General features: G+C 42.5%; 1 protein-coding gene across 3 annotated transcripts in view; it reads left to right on the top strand.

The window, feature by feature from the left end:
* VCAN (versican) overlaps positions 1-17,502 on the top strand; it is a 127,269-nt gene that overhangs the window by 31,140 nt on the left and 78,627 nt on the right. For all 3 annotated transcript variants that reach the window (XM_035100044.3, XM_035100043.3, XM_088652615.1), the window contains exons 3-5: positions 5,176-5,541; positions 13,103-13,277; positions 13,390-13,517. In XM_035100044.3, the coding sequence (XP_034955935.3) occupies positions 5,176-5,541; positions 13,103-13,277; positions 13,390-13,517 (669 nt within the window). The remainder of the gene's footprint in view (positions 1-5,175; positions 5,542-13,102; positions 13,278-13,389; positions 13,518-17,502) is intronic.

Raw genomic sequence — 17,502 nt, 5'->3', positions numbered from 1 at the left:
TAACAAATTTGCACCCGGGGCAACCGCCCACGCTCTGCCCCTGACTCCAGCACCTTGTTCTCACAGAGGCCAACCAGTTGAATATGGGAAACGAATGCAACAGTACTCTCCCCAATTGGGATTTCCAACAGCTTGTGATTCCCACCATGGCTCTTAGCCCTGCGTGTTTAGTTTTCTTTATTCTCGTTTGCGTATCTTAGTATGTAATATCTTCTCCACCTACTCTGTATTTCTCAGCATACACATAAAATGAGCATTTATAAAAACATCCCTGGCGATTACTACATGCAAGTAAATGCTGTTTCCTAAACAGCTAAATAACTTGCAGGTGTCGGAAGTGCTCATTGCACTGTTGGTGGCCAGCCACTAGTTCACAGATATTACGTTTCTCAATTGTTTTGAATTAATACATTAATTCTTTTTGAACGGGCTTTTAAGAAAGGAAGGACGAAGTTCGCTTTTGTATCCAGGGCTGTCAAGTCGCATTGAGTTAACTTAATGAGGGATTAAGGGTTGGCATTTGGTGTTAGCAAATGTAAAGTTTCGTCTCCAGACATGCTGCAGGCAGGTTAGATGAGCAGTAGCCAGCATTACCCTTAAGGATATTCTTTTGTTGTATGGAAACATTTTGCAGTAAAGTGTTTGCAGCTGGAGATGTATAAAAACCATTGTAAAAGTCCTTTAATCAAGCAGGGACTATCCACGTGCTTTCACTTCCTCTTTGGGCCCTTCTCCCATAAAATGCCGTGGGATGTTTTATTTCGGTGATATGTTAAGCCCCTAGATTGGAAAGGGGCAATAATTAAAAGGCAATGATTTGTTGCCTGGAGTGTTTTTTTCTTCTGGAAATAATGGGAATGTGGCTGTTTTCTCTAGATAAATGTTAAAAATAAACCGACACTTGCTTAGAATTACTAGATTATGTATTCTTTTAACATTTTACTTTGCTGATTCTCAATAAACATTGAGCAAACCTTAACAATGTAGGGTTAAAAAATGCAATAGTTCTAACCAGAGTGGTTGCTTATATACACTAGAAAACAGCACCACGTTTTTTAGAATAAAAACCAACCTCGACCTGGCAAAAGGTCAGGATAAGAGCCTGGTACATGAACCAAACTTCCAGATCTTTGGCCAGTGCTCAGAGATGATGGGCACTGTTTATTCTGTAATAAACTTAAATCTGTGCGGTATCAGCTGGGCCCAAGCAAGGGGATGGGCTTTAACAAGACCCAGAGCTCCAGGGGAGGCAAGGCCTGGGCTACAAGCCCATTTCTGTGAGGGGAAAAACAAGTTAACTAGTAGATGGTGCATTGAAGATGTTTATACAAACTTATTTCCATGTATTCATACATGATATCCAGATCTTTGAGATTTTCTAGAAACAGTTGGGGTAGAACAAGTAATATTCTGAAAAGCGAGCCGCTGGCCTGGGCTCTCCAGAGAAGGAGAGGAAACACCCCCCCCCCGATGCGTAGAGAAAAATCATGATGAAAGGGTCTTTGGAGTTGTGTGTTTTAACTCCAACATCATGCTCCTTTTGTCCCTACCATCACCGTGTAATGTCTGTAGCAAAATATTCCTCTTTCACCTGGCTTGACGTCTACATTCAATTACTGAGTAAATGTGGAGTCAGAGAGAGAGGGGATTTGTAGTTTGAAACACAAAGGAAAGTATGTCATCTTTAGTGTCATGCCCTCTCAAGAACTACAGTTGTGGGATGTAAAACTGCAGTCAAGTACAACATTCCTACAGTGGACATGTCAGGGGATGTTTTGTACCACTCAGGAGACAACTTCCTGTTCCCTTCTGAGCCGGGACAGACTTCCACTACATGTGACTTGAAGAGGGTGTGGTATGTTGTAGTAGCATGGAGCATAGCTGCCAAGTCTCTGTTTCCCGCTGGCAGCCCGGATTGGAAAAAATCCTGTAAATCCCCCGGATTTCCTACCTGCCAGGGAGGCTCCATTTTGGGTGTTGGCGCTGCCCGATTTCCAGTGCCCAGACATGGGTAGCGTGGCACCGGAAGTTGCTTCTACGCATGTCTAGACATGCGTAGAAGCAACTTCCGGTGCTGTGCCGCTGCTGATCCCACAGTTTTCAGCGGGAGACTTGGCAGCTATGGCATGGAGGAGCACACGTCCTTCATGTTGTGTGGACAAGCAGAGTCCCCCCAAACCCCAGGCAACCCCTGAGTGGAATAATGACTCAAGACAATGTGTTATGGGATTAAAAATGGCCACAACTTTATTAAGATTCAGATGTAGGGAGACCTTGGCTCAGGCATTGGGCGTTTATCCTTCCCAGTCCCCAGCTGGGGATCTGGGGGACTTCAGGGTTATCCAGAATGTATGGGGTTGGGCTGGCTCTGGAGAACATATTTATTATTATTTATTATTTATACCCCGCCCATCTGGCTGGGTTTCCCCCAACACTCTGGGCGGCTTCCAGCAAATACGAAAATACATTAAAATATGTTCAAGCAGAGAGAGCCCGCTCCTGTTCGCCGCCGCTGGAGGGAGAGAGCAATGACAACCTCTCGGTGTATGGCCAATGCTTCCACCCAAGACCTCTTTAACGGGAGAATTCTGATCTTGCTGCCACAAAGGGGGGTGAGGTCACCGCCTCATGCCCCCCCTTTAGGAAGATAGCCAAAAAAGATTCTGTCCAAGGCCTGAAACTGCCAAAGTTGTGACGTATTGCTAGGGGAAAGGTGAAACCTGCCAATGCAGGGAAATTCCTTTCCGGCCCTTCAACAGTGGCCCTGACGTAGCAGCTTCTGCGTACCTGTGAAAAGGAGAGGTTAACCTGCAAAATAAGACTTAAATGAGGGTGTGGAGGGTGGGAGAAGCTCTGGAGCCAACTGCTGCTTCGCAGGTAAGATTCAAATTCTATTGTGTGAGCTGGACATTCCCTCCCCTTACCTGGCCAGTCCCCTGGCAACGCCTCCCCAGGCGGGATTGGATGATTGGCTAGGGTAGGCGGAGACCCCAGGTATCCAGCCTGGGGAGGTAGTGGCCAGTTCCGAACTACCAGGGAGTCGCTCTGTGATCCAGGGGGCTGCCCACAACCACGCAAAAGTCGCCCCCCGTTTAATGTGGGGAGCAGTCATTCTGATCAGTGTGTGTTCTTCATGTTGTATGTTGCTGTGTGTTTGGAGAAGTGACTGCTTAGTCGCAGTCACTTGGGACTAACTTCTTTATGGAATAGTTCTAGTTGTTATGTAACCTAAGCCTGCCTTCAGGGATATGTCTGTGAACCTGAATGAATGTGTGAGTAAACTACTTTTATATTAACGTTAATCAGATTCTTGTGTTTATTCTTTTTAAGAGGGATTAGAAGGGATTTTACCAGGAAGAAATCTTTAATAGTAAGACTCAGAGATGAGTCAGCAACAATCTGATTGCTGTGTAATTTTTAAAAGGCGGATGTTTGGAACTCTACTAGAATACAAAACTTGCTATCGCAAGTTAGGAAGGATATCATCTTCTCCTGCCTCCCTAATCATCCCCACAACAGCTCCCACTGATCCATAGTTCCTGCAGGCATTTCCTGTGCACAGGTTGGAAAAACCAATAGGGCATGGCAGCGGAAGGGAGAAATTAGTCACAGGAGAAGCCAGTGCTGCTGAAAATATTTACTGGGCCCAGGAAGTAGGTGACCAAATGAGGCAGACCTCTGGTCCAAAAATTGTGCTGAGCCATGGACCGTTGATCCAAGGGACAAAGAATGATGCTGAAATGGCAATTGCCAGGTCCCTTAGGTGTGATTTATATACATACTGTAACACATACATCTGATATTGCTAGAAAGACAAGCCAGGGAGCCAGACACACATGGAGCTTTAATAAAGGGACCTGAAGAAGCTAATTCATGCAGGTGACAACCATTTTGTGTGGCGGTTCTGTCCCCAGCCCCTGCATGATAATGGCAGAGTGCGCGTAAATGTGCCCCACCTTGTTCTTCCCTATTCTGCCCCATTCTTCCCTTTTCCGGGCCCAAAAGGATCCATGCGTCAGCGATAGTGCGCAATTTGGATGCGCCTAAAATGCTCACCACCTGTATGAATTAATCTTCCAATTTTTCTAAACAGACATGGCCTTTTGCTGGAAGAGAGCGAGGAAGGGACCCTCGTTTCAATTTGTCCTGGCCATTACCAGCCTGTATCGAGCTCAGTGAAATTAGGCTTGGCCATTGGATATCACTAGTGTTAACTGTGCTCTCTTATGCTGCAAATATGAGGGAATTCTCACAGACTCCCACGGCGTAAGAGTTGTGCAGGAGCTGTTGGGCTGTGACTGGTTCTCACACCGTCATCATTGGCCACGCTTCCTGCTGTATTTTGGATAGGTTGGCTGTGGGAAGGGACTGTACACATGTGGTCAGGAACCCCCTTAATGAAGAAGCTTTTTGTACATCTAGGACCATTCCCACAGTCACCCAGTTCCTGTTTGGCAGAACTTGGACTATGTCCTGTGTACTCATTCTTTTAATGTGTCAAGGCTTTTGAGTGACTGCCCTGCTCCAAGGATTTAAATTAATGTTTTAAGACAAAAGGGATGTCGAGAAGATAACAAGTGACAATGCCACCAATGTATATGGGTTGCTGGTTTTTTTTTTTTAAAAAAAATAGAAATGCTATTCTGAGGTGACTCCTTTCTGTAAAGGGGACCCCCCCACACACATAACTGAGATTCCATATTTTAAACACAATGTTATTTTTCAGTGGCTGGGTTTTATGAGGCTCTATTTGTCATACAGGGCCTCACTTATAAGAGGGACAGGCAACTTTCAGTCTTCCAGATGTTAATTTTATTAAATGTATATATCATGTCACATGCCTCAAAGGAGTCCTGAAGCAATTTACAGGACAATAAACTACAAAAAATACAGTTTAAAAGCCATTAAAACAATATGCTCCTCCACTTCTCTTCCTGTGGCTGTGCCCAAACCTGGGGCCATGGTTTGTATCCTTCAAAAAAACCACGAGTGATAACCAAAGTTTTAAACTATGGTCCAATGTGACATGTAAGGGAGCTGTTCGAATCAACCAATTGCTGCACACTTTCAGCTGTAGTAAAAGAAGGGGGCTATTGTTGCTTGAATTTTAAGTCTCTGTTGATTTTGTGTGGATCAGCTTTTGCCAGCTCACTTATATGCTATTTTCTTTTCCAGAAAAAAGCCCGCCGGTGAAGGGCTCGCTCTCGGGAAAAGTCATCCTCCCTTGCTTCTTTTCGACCTTGCCTACTTTGCCTAACTACCACAGTTTAAATGAACTTTTCCGGATTAAGTGGTCAAAGATCGAACAGGATAAAGGCGGAAAAGATCTAAGAGAAACTACTGTTTTGGTGGCCCAGAATGGGAAAGTCAAGCTAGAGCGAGGCTACAAGGACAGGGTGTCTGTTCTGAGCAACTGGGAAGACATTGGTGATGCATCATTGACTATGGAGAAATTGCAGGCAAGCGATGCTGGGGTTTACCGCTGCGATGTCATCTATGGAATTGAAGATACCCAAAATGTTGTCTCATTAGCTGTGGATGGTAAGAGTACACTTTTGTATTTGTTCATCTGCTTTATCAGCTTCAAATTACAAAATGTATCATATATGAATGAACTAGTATGTTTAATATGTTTCGCAATGCTTTTTCCGTTTGCCAGCAAGATACTGTTACATTTCAATTATCTTCTTAGCCTCCCTTTCTACTCCTGCTGTTTCTAGTTTCCTGGGAGAGTAAGTCTGAGAAGACAATGGAGTGTGGTGGGTGTGGCCTTTCCTTCTATTGTCATAAGCCGTCTGCCAGTAAGTCCTATTGCTACTGGCATTGGTTGTTCTCCATCTTTTGCCTCTGGGCTGGCAATGGTGGGAGACAGCTGTTGTTTCGTATTTGGCCAGAATTGACCACAAAGCCTCCAATTGCTGATCCTGCCTTGCTTTTGGGTGCTTCCAGGCCACCTGCTTATTGAGTGTCCATCCTGATTGGTTTGCATAGTGATGATGCCAGTTACTTAATGCCCATTCATTCTGATTTGTTTCTGGGGAGGTTAGATGATGTTGCAACAAAACAGGCGTTATCCCACATTTTTCAGTGTTTTCATTCCTGTTGCTATCCATACTGGAAAAGTTCTGATCTTTGGGGAAAGCAGGTTTGTTGTAGAAGTCAGTTATAATTGCACAAACTGAATATGCCAGTATGTGATTGAATCCTACTCAAAAATAGTGACAGTCTGGAAGTGCTTTCTGATTTCTTCCCAGAGACTGAGTTTCTTTTTATTTACCTTTCTTTGAAAGAGAGATGGTTCCCTCCCCTAAATTCAAAGTAACCCCTGTATTCATTGAATGCAGACCCTGCTCTTACTATGCTCAAGCTAATTCCTTTTATATCTTATCTGTTATAATACTTCTTAATATTCCCAGTTTGGGCTCCATCACCTGTTTTCACTTGTATCAGATGTAATGCTGTAATCTCTCCGTAGTGGTTAAGAGATCGGGAACTCTTAACATGGGATGGCACCCTCCTCCTTCTCTTATTCGGCTTTTTACCAGGAAGTGATGCCCAAGGTGGAATCTACATACATATTTAAAATGTTCTGAAAATGTTTTTTTAAGCATTTTTTTAAAAAAATAAATGAATTTTCCATAAGGCTCACCATCACTATCTAGTGTCACATTGTATATTGTACTTAAAACACACTTAAAATGTTTTATTCCCAAGTTTGAGGCTGTTGGTTAAGAGATAAACTTAGTTATTATTAACTGTAGTTAACATCATTGCTTATGTAAACTTCCGTGTGACTAAAGCTGCCAGGCTGTGGGTTGAGGGAAAGCCAAGAGGTCAGGGAATGGGGGTCTCTTACTGCTCATCATACAGTTGTAGCGTTGAAAGGGACCCAAAGGATCATCTAGCCCAATTCACTGCAATGCAAGAATCACAGGTAATTGTTATGGCATCATTTTTGACATCTACCACCACAGTAGCTTCCTTATATCATGGTGCCAAATTCATACAGGAAAAATGAGTTTAAAGATGACTGCATGGTGCAAAATAAAACCAAAATTTGATCATTTTTATTGTCATAGGAATTTGACCAGAGTTATAGTACTTTATCTGGCACACAGAAACCCCAAATACAGTACCGGTATGAACATTTCTTCTGCCCTCATCACTTGTATAATGTAATCTAGATTATAGTGCTACAAAAGCAGACATTTAGAAGCACACATCATACATAGCTGGGGGCAAGGAAGAATTGAGTAGAGTAAAACAGATGACCCAAACCAAGCTCCTGTATATGCAACGCTGAAGGCTAAAAATAGTGAAGGATATTTAGGGTCCTTTTTCAAGCAAGAATTCCCAGGTCTGTTCTTCCTGGTGCTCTTATATAGGTCTCTGACTACACAGCAAGGGAACAACAAATGAGCTCCCTGAGGAGGCAAGGAGCCCCATGTTCTGTTTCTGTGCCCTTGCAAAGCTACTCTTAACTTCCAACCCTGCGCAGTGGTGCTGTCCCCACCTCTCTTTTTTGCATGCCCATCTTGCAACATCTCCAGCCACTGTTCTTGATCCATCCATCCTATAAACTTTACAGGGAAAATGAGGGGAAGGTTCCCATTTGCTTTTTGTGCAGGAATCAGGATTATGTCACAAAAGATGGTCAAAGTTGAATACAAGCTGGGAACTTCCCCCTTTGTTTTTCTTAAGCCTGTGGTGTTTGCGTGCAGAAATGAGATAACATGCCTTCCTCATGATAATAATAATAATATGGGAAGCATTACTCACCACAAATGATCAGCTAAGCTCCCTCATTTCATCAAACTGGTTGATAAGTGATGAGACTTTTTATATGCAACAAAATATGCTTGTCTGTTTCCTTTGCATTCCAAGGCTACACAGCATATCATCATATTTCTAATCTTTATTATTTGGCCTGGAGAGCTAGAAGCATATAGTCTACCCTCAACAGAGCGATTGGAGTTAACCGGAATTAATCAAGGTTATTGGGGTGAAAATAAAATTGAATAGATGGCATTTATGGAAAGCCATGATGGCAATATTTAATGGGGAGAAGTATTTAGCTCAGTGACAGATGGCATGGTCTCAGGGGTGAGCGTTGTAACTGAAAAGCGCATCAGTGCTGTGGACTGAAGATTCCTATAATATCCACAAAATAAAAATTGAGAACCACTGCCTCAAATCAGTCAGATATAATGAAATATCATCATAATTTTATTTGTGGCACTGTGGGTTAAACCACAGAGTTTAGGGCTTGCCGAGCAGAAGGTCTGCAGTTTGAATCCCCGCGACGGGGTGAGTTCCCATTGCTTGGTCCCAGCTCCTGCCAACCTAGCAGTTTGAAAGCACGTCAAAATGCAAGTAGATAAATAGGTACCACTACAGCAGGAAGGTAAACAGCGTTTCCATGCGCTGCTCTGGTTTGCCAGAAGGGGCTTTGTCATGCTGGCCACATGACCTGGAAGCTGTACGCCGGCTCCCTCAGCCGATAATGCAAGATGAGCGCCACAACCCCAGAGTTGATCATGACTGGACCTAATGGTTATGGGTCCCTTTACCTTTACCTTTTCCACAGAAAGGAGCATGCTAAAAGTAAGAAAACACCCTGAGCCTTCATAGCTTTAACTTAGTTAGCATTTATAAAGAAAATTGTGGGGGGTTGGACTAGATGACCCTCAGAGGTCCCTTCAGCTCTACAGTTCTATGATTCGATGTTATTCAGCAGCATCCTGAACCCAGAGGCTCTGTATAGTTATTATGGCATATAGCCATTTGTAGGCCCATCCTTCATGGATTTGTCTAATCCCCTATTAAAACCACATGAGATACTAGTTATCACCATATCTTGTGGCAGTGAATTCCATAAATTAACTGTATGTTGTGTCAGATGTAACAACTGCTGACCAAGATTGAGCATTGCATCCCCATGTCATCTTCCCCCATCACCCCTCTCCCTCTCTCCCTCTCCCTTCAATTGCTTGCTAGGACTGAGGATAGCTGATTCTGGGTTCATTGCAGTTACTAAGTAGAGATTAAACCACTATTTCCTGATTTGATTATAATAGGAAGCCATGGTTTAACAAGCACTGGAAGTCTTTTAAGTCTGATGTATGAGCAAAGTGATAGGGGAGATATTAAAGAGAAAATGTACAGCCATAGTTTATTGGACAGAAACCATTATGCCTAAACAGACCCCACTGCTTTTGTTCTAGGAGTTCTACTAGGGAGTATACAACAATAAAGGAAATACTGTCTCTGTTCCTTGTTATCCTTTAGATATATTGAGGATCAAACTGTGTCTTTCTTCCCTCTCATCAGTTTAAAGGACAGCTTGGCTGACTGTTCCATTTTGTTTAAAGCTGTCTTTGTAAACACAGGCACAAGTTGCAGTGCTCAATATATCACTCATGTCAAGTCGAACACATAATCAAAAGAAACATCCCGTGGAAAACTCAAGAATTTCAGAACAACTTCAAAAGATTTTTCTCGGTCTAGACTCCCAGGAGATGGCAGTGGCAGATGACATTTTTATATAAGCTTTTATTTGTATATATAGCTTTTATTTTTTCTTTTAAAACCTCATTAACTCAACATGTCAGTAATAGATCAGCCTTCTTTGTGTCTCTCTGACTAATATAGGAGAAGGACTGTTTTCATGGATATTAGCCTGTTCATTTGAATTTGATCTGGTAGCAAGTTGGAATAATTAACGTTAAACAGAGAAAATTCTCTCTCCTCTCTCTCTCTCTCTCTCTCTCTCTCTCTCTCTCTCTCTCTCTCTCTCTCTCTCTCTCTCTCTCTGTGTGTGTGTGTGTGTGTGTATGTTTGTGTGTGTGTCTTTGTCTTTCTGTCTGTCTTGGGGAGGAGGAAGAGTAATCTCATTTCCCATTTATATCAGTGAGGTATGCATGAGAGAACTCTGGGGTTGTGGCGCTCATCTCACTTTACTGGCCGAGGGAGCCGGCGTACAGCTTCTGAGTCATGTGGCCAGCATAGCTAAGGTGCTTTTGGTGAACCAGAGCAGCGTACGGAAATGCCGTTTTCCTTCCCACCGGAGCGGTACCTATTTATCTACTTGCACTTTGACGTGCTTTCAAACTGCTAGGTGGGCAGGAGCAGGGACCAAACAATGGGAGCTCACCCCGTCGCGGGGATTCGAACTGCCGACCTTCTGATCGGCAAGCCCTAGGCTCTGTGGTTTAACCCATAGCGCCACCCGTGTCCCATTTTGTGATGCTTAGCTGGTGATATATCACAGTGTGGAAAACCACATATTGCCCAGCCCAACACTGCACTCTGCAGCATGTTTACCTGCAACGTAAGTGAAATAAAAACTAATAAAATAAAAGGAAGGATGTGGTAGGAGATATGAAACCTGGCATAAAAGACTCTTTGTATCCCGCCCCCACAGCAATACCCTTCTTCCAAATCAGGGTCCTGCTGATGCTGCTTTTGGTAAACTGATTTTTTTTTTTTGCGAGTTTCCATCATGGATGTCGCACCTCACGTGTAAGGTTGTTCCTTGTTTGGACTTATGTTCTGAAAGTTCCTGTAATCATCTAAGAGAGCATGCTTAGGCTGTTCCAACAGAATGCTCCCAATTTTTAATTCCATCTTGTTCAGATATCAGAGAACTTTAAGCTGCCTTTCTGTTTAGATTTTAAAAGATGCTATCTCAACCCCTTGGAAGCATACCGTACCTGCCTTTGGGGTAATGATCACTGGCAGAAAGAAGCTGGGAAAACATTGCTTTGTCCTGTCTCATTTGTATCTCTGCAGCAGTGGAGCATAACAGACTGAAATTGGGTTGCATCAAGTTGGGAATGTGCCACATTACAAATCCAAATTAGCTTGCAAATTACATTTTAATGAAGATCAAGATGCAAGCTGACCAGATCAATAGCTTCACCTATTTGTGGCCAAAGTCTGTCTGGAGCCATTTTCCAGTTCATTAACCTGGACACCAGTTGCTGTGGTCTGTTGTTCACAAGGGAAGAGAAATAAGCGATAGCATGCTTGATTGTAACTTCTTAACTTGAAGCAATGGATCAATTTCTTCTTTTACAGCTGTCTAGACTGGGGTGGCCATCTGTTATGTAACCCACTGGGTCTTGAACCTTCAACCTTCAGAAACAGAGTCAAGGTTTTTCACTGCATGGCAGTTCTGTCAATTAGCTTTGTTATGAACGTTTCAATATCAAATAATAGCAGAATGTTATTCATAGTAATATTATCATTGTTATTGCTGTTACTTAGATAGTTGTGTTGCGTGGCGGTGGGGTGGGGTGGAGAAAGGGATTGTAAATTTGTTTAAATGGCATGTGGGAAATTCCAGGGTGGTAAACACCTAATGTAACTGGCTCTCTGCCATCTTCTCATAACATTAAGACCATGCCAAGCCGTAAGCCTCTTCCAAGTTCTGTTTGGCCAAATGTTAGCAACCCAACGGTATTCTGATGAATTATACATTTGGAATAGCTCTTTGTGTTCTATGGAATCATTCCACATTTTCAGCGACGGAGAGAGCCTATCATAAAAACTCATGGAAACAGTAAGCGGTGTTTTACAGCAAAATGCCGTATCCCCATTAAGCATGCCTAACTCCTGCTAATTTCAGGAAGATTTGGGTTGCAATCTTGCACCTAGTTAATCATGTTGAAATGTTTATTTGAGTTAGAACACTTTAGGTAATGCATACAGTGGGGGCCACAAGGTTATTGAGAAGACATACATGTAACAGAAGAAAGGACATTTTGCCACATTCTGAGGCTGCTTCCAGACTGTGGTATTTTAGAGTGGGCTTTGGTCACATACTATGAAATCAGGTTGCACAGTTAGAGTAGATTTAGTGGTCTGATGCAGCAGACCTCCCCAACATTGGACTTTTTGAAGTAAAGAAGGTGATAGGAAATGCACTGGAAGGTGTGAGATAGCAATTTTTATTTATTTATAGAAATATTTATATGCCACCCTCTTGGGGTCCCTTCCACCTCTACAGCTTTATGATTCTATGAATATAAAACCATTTCCCCCACTTTTGCTTTTTGTGTAGCTGGTTAAGTTGCTGAACTGGCATGACTCCTACCTCCTACAGATTGTGGGTTCAAAAAATGCAAATGTTCAAAGTGGGCTTGAATTTTATGCATTCTTTCAAAAGTTACACTGGTGCATTAATGTTTTGTGCATTATACTTGTGTTGGTAATAATGAAAACTAAATTAAATTGTGTGAACTGTCCAAACAGCCTTCAGTTTAGAGGCAATTAAGAGTGTCTCTAAAAATTACAATGTAATGCTTAGTGACATAGCCTGTCGTGGAAGATACATTATTTCTCTTTAAAGAAACCTTGTTTCTAACTTCTATTTGTCTGACAAGTTTTCTCATTTGTATGGAATTATTCACTAAGGGAAATGTTGAGGTAGCTGTTGCACAGCCATATAAAGCACAGCACTGTCTACAAATGCAAGTATATCTATTCATTTCAGATTCAAACACATGCCCATCTTTCAAATGGGAGAAGAATATGTCCTCTAGCTGAGATTTGTCTTCACTGAATCTCAGCTTGATGGGGACTCCAGGGCTAGCTTTGAGACTCCTACACCTCTAAAGTCCCATACATAATCTAAGAACAGCCTAAAAGCTTTGAACCCAAGCACTGAGAGAATATGTGCAGCCCTATTGTCTATTCCTTTTGGGCTGCACAGTGGAGGATGGAAAATTGACAAGTCTGTTTTATTTCAGGAAATTTCAGTAGGGTAAAATTCCAATTCAGTTTTATTTCCACATTGACTGTAGGCCATAACAGAAATGCAGAAATACAGTACTTAACTGTAGTACTTAATGGAACCCATATCTTACAGATTAGTACAGTGAGAAAAAGATAGGTCAACCAAATTCAGTTTTCAGTTCCACAATCATGGTGATGTAGAATAAAATCTGACGTTTTAAAATCATTCCTCCATGTTATTTCTAAGCTTACTGCTTAATGAGGCTAGTATAATTTAATCAGCAATATGATGATGATGATGATAATAATAATAATAGATGTTGATGACACACAAGTGACCAGCATGGTTTTACTTTCTTTGCAGGTGTTGTTTTTCACTACCGAGCAGCTACTAGCAGGTACACCCTGAATTTCAAGCAGGCTCAGGAGGCTTGTGCGGAGAATGGTGCTGTTATAGCAAGCCCCGATCAGCTGAAAGCGGCCTATGAAGATGGCTTTGAGCAATGTGATGCGGGCTGGTTGTCTGATCAGACGGTCAGGTGAGAGGACCAAGTTGCTTCTTGACTGCACACCCTAAAACAAATGGCTTTTGTACATCTGTGGGGGCAAATGAAACGTGACCTTCACAAACTTCCACTTACTCTGTTGCAGGTATCCCATTAGGCAACCAAGAGTTGGATGCTATGGAGACATGATGGGGAAGGAAGGAGTCAGAACCTATGGATATCGTCTTGCTAATGAAACCTATGATGTCTATTGCTATGTGGGAGGCTTAAATGGTAAGTGGAATCTTTTTTTAATGCATGCTGGCTAAACTGTAAAGCAGGCTTCCCCATCCTGATGGCCTCCAAAAGGTTTGGACTGTAACTTACATCAGCCCAAGTCAGCATAGCCGATGGTCGGGGCTTATGGGAGCTTTAGCCCAGAGCATCTGGAGGAATCGGGATGGGGAAGGCTTAGTTAAAGCACATGCGGTTTTTCGGAGGACCAAACATTATGATAGTGAACCTTACATAGACCTAAGCTTTCAATGGCAGCTCAGTATTCATTTTATCCTAAAAAAAGGAAAGATTCCAGTGTCTTGAACTGGGTCCAGTAGTCTGTGGGCAGCCAGTGCAGATGTTTAAGAAGAATTGTCACATACTGTGGACCATCTGCCCCCCTTCAGCAATTTAGTTGCTGCAATCTGTGCTAAGTGGAGCTTTTAGACCAGGCCCAAGGGCAGCTCCACATAGAGCATATTGTAGTCAGGCCTGGCTCTAGGTGTAGTCCCGGTGGCATGGGGTGCCAGGGCGCCAGGCCAGCAGGGGGGGGGGCGCTGCGCGGCGAAGCCATGCTGCGCACTGCAAGGGCGGGGGCGCCGGAGCAATCTCCGCGCCTCAGAGCCAGGACGCCCGACCTTCTTGAGACTGCCCTGATTGTAGTCATCCAATCTCAAGGTTCCCATTTCATGGATTGACTATGGCTGTAGCTGGCATACCAGATGAAGCTGGCATATGACACTCCTAGTCACAGAGGTCACTTGGGCCTCTTATGACAAGGGTGTTTCTTCAGAGGGAGGGCAACCCGATACAAAACAGACAAGCGACCTGCTTTCTGGACACAGGAACCACCCACAGAGCTTCCATCTTGCCAGGATTCAAGCTGCATTCACTGGCCCTCATTCACTCCATAAGTACATTCATGTGCCGGTCCAGAGCTTGCACGGTATCTCCAGATTCAAATATTACGTCTATCAACGTAGCGATGACACCGTGCGCCAAAACTAACAACTGCTCCTAACAGCTTCATATGTAGATGTTAAAAAACTTCAGGGACAAATAGTGTCCTTTGGAACCTCACGGTGGAGGCGTTTTAATTTTGGACTGATTTTGCAAGGTAGGGAAAACCTTGGTAAAGGAAGCCATTGGCAGTTGTCATTATGCCACTGGATTCTTAACACCATGTACCTGGGTCACCGTGATGGTTTACTAGTATCCGAATCCATAAAGGATTTCATTGGCATTGATGGACTTGATCACTAAGTGAGAGCACATGCAGATAACTGAAGAATATGATTGAAGGATATTATTATACAGTGAAATGCCGGGGCCAAAGTGTTACACCAGATGGGATTATTAGGAGGGCGGAGAGCATGTGGAAAATACATTGGTTGAAATATGTTGTGAATTTACCATACTAATTAGATTCATCAGGGTGAGATATATGTAAGCGCACATGATTTTAGCTCCTTGCATCTCTTTTTATAGCCTGTTTCTATGCATGTTTACTTGGAGTTAAGTTCTAGTAGTGTTTATTCCCAAGCAAAGGTGCATGGACTTCAGGCTTTCAAAAATCACCTCTGCATTCATAGATGTAGGAGCTGAGTTTTTGTTCAAGAAAAGATCCTTTTTGCATGAATTTTCTCGACACTGATCTACTCTGTGATTTCATATTTCATACCGGCCTTTTATTTACCGGTATTTTGCACTGCCCTGAATAGTTTTGTTGAAGGGGCAGTGTAAAAATCATTTAAATGCACAAATATAATTGTTTGTAATGCCAGGTAAAACCTTATGAATTTGACTTAAAGGCAAATTACTTTGCTCTGAATGCTGCATGATTGGAAAGAGAAATAGGCACCACTGTATTTTCACATTCAGAATTCTGCGCAGCTAATTGTGAAACTGGGTGTAAGTGATCCCTGTTTGCATGTTTCCTCTTTAATGTGATTATTACAATCTAATTACCGGCAATTCCTTAATTAAAAAATACGGGGTCAGAAAGGGCACCTGAATGGTCAGTCAGAGGTGTTTTTGTTGATATGCCTGCTTAAAGAACATATTGGCATAATAATAATGCCTAACTAGAGCTTTTGAATAATAATAATAACAACAACAACAATAACATTTTTTTTATTTGTACCCTGCCCAACTGACTAAGTTTTCCTAGCCACTCTCAGCAACTTGTAAACAAATAGTTCAGGAATGTTTATTCAGTTTGACCCCCTAGATAAACACGGTATTGATATCTGGCTGGAACCAATGGAAAATTTGACTTGTAAAAAAGGCCATTTTCCATGTCTCACTGATGATGCCGATGCAAAACACAGCTATGGAATGTAAAATCTCCTGCCTCAAATCCTATTAAACCATGCCCATATAATAAGTAATCAAGGGAGTGGTAGGAAACTTATTTTATGGAAGTGTAAAGGGAAATCTAACATATATTCCCCCATGATCCACCTTTATGCCTTTTAGTCAAGAAAAGCAATATAAATCCAGATGTTTCTTGCACACACACACACACACACACACACACATTAGTGAGTATTCACAACCCACCACACAGCAAGGGAAACTCATTGACTTCAGTTACAAAATAGTCTATTGGTAATAACAATAATTGCAGACCTCAGTTCTGGAGAAAACAAGAGCCGTAAAGTGAATGTGAGTTTGGCAGCCATGCTGACTTTACTTACCTGGAAGCAAGCCCCACTGAGATTTTACTTCCCAATAAATGGCTAGGACAAGGATCATAACTGGCAAACTTTAAGCTGTGTGCATCGTTGCTGTTCAGCTGACTTCAGGGAGCCTATTCAGGAATATAAGAAACCATTCAAAGTTGACATGGAGTGCAATGTGTGTGCAGAGGGGCATGCAGGTGAGCCCCACAGGAGTCAGCAGAAGGGCGGGGCATTTTCTCTTCTGCACCATTACTGCTCTGCTAGACAGGCAGCATCATGATGAAACCATTCATATTAAAGACAGGATGGGGGAAAAGGGTTAAAAAATGTAACTGTTACAAACTTAACATAAATGAATTTGGCATAGGTGCTACTGGAAGGAATTTTTTAAAAAGTAATTAATTAATTAAAATGAACTGAGTCTCAGAGGAAAGAATACTAGAGGGAAATCTCTTTGGAGTTCAAGCATTTTGGCATGAGGCTGTGGTGAATCAATGTGTGTGTGTGTGTCTGAAACAAAAAAAGCTTGGCTGCCAAGTCTATCTTGCTGCATTTAACAGCAATAAAAAGCAGCTTAGTCAGGTGCTTTTAAAACTGAGCAATGCAAATACACACAACAGGGGGAATCTGGAGATTCTTAGAGTGCTTTGACTCTGGGGCAGAGGCAATCAGCCTAAAACAGGGGGCCAAAACTAACAGAAATCACATTGCTGTCTGTAATCCAAAGATTGTCATGGTTTCCATGTCACCCCTGTTATTGCAGGGCACAGCTAGCTCTCTTGCTCCTGGCCCTGGTGTTTGCCTGGATCATTTTGCTGAGTTACTCTCAGTGTGGATTCCAGCTATCAAAACATCACAGACCACTATTAACTCTTGATTCTCCCCCCCTCCACTTCTTTCTAAGTATTTCTTCATTGCTCTAGTGAGCTACGTCACTCGCAAGCCTGCCAGATGGATTTTCTCTGTGTCTTTCTGGAACATGTGGGAGAGATACATTTAAGCTGTGTTTGTTTGGGAAACCTTGGCTCAGGCAGATACATAATTCAGCACCTCAAAGCGTATGATAGAACTAATCCCCCCCACTTAAAAGTTGACTGCAACACTGCCATGGTGAGAATAAGAGCTGGTTTTGGAGATTATACTTTAAATACTTTTACTGAGTTCACTAACAGTCATAATCTTGTTGAGGGAAGTTGCTTAGAAGGTCCAGATAAACTTTCCCCTTGACACTGTGGAATAGGAAGCTGTGGATAAACACTACCCTAGTTTGGCTATGCCTGTGGAAGTCAGGATTAAAAGTTGAGTGGTTCTGAGATTTG

This window comes from Zootoca vivipara, chromosome 10, assembly GCF_965207765.1.
Source record: "Zootoca vivipara chromosome 10, rZooViv2.hap1.1, whole genome shotgun sequence".
Classification (NCBI taxonomy): Eukaryota; Metazoa; Chordata; class Lepidosauria; order Squamata; family Lacertidae; genus Zootoca; species Zootoca vivipara.
This window is presented reverse-complemented; position numbering and strand designations above follow the sequence as displayed.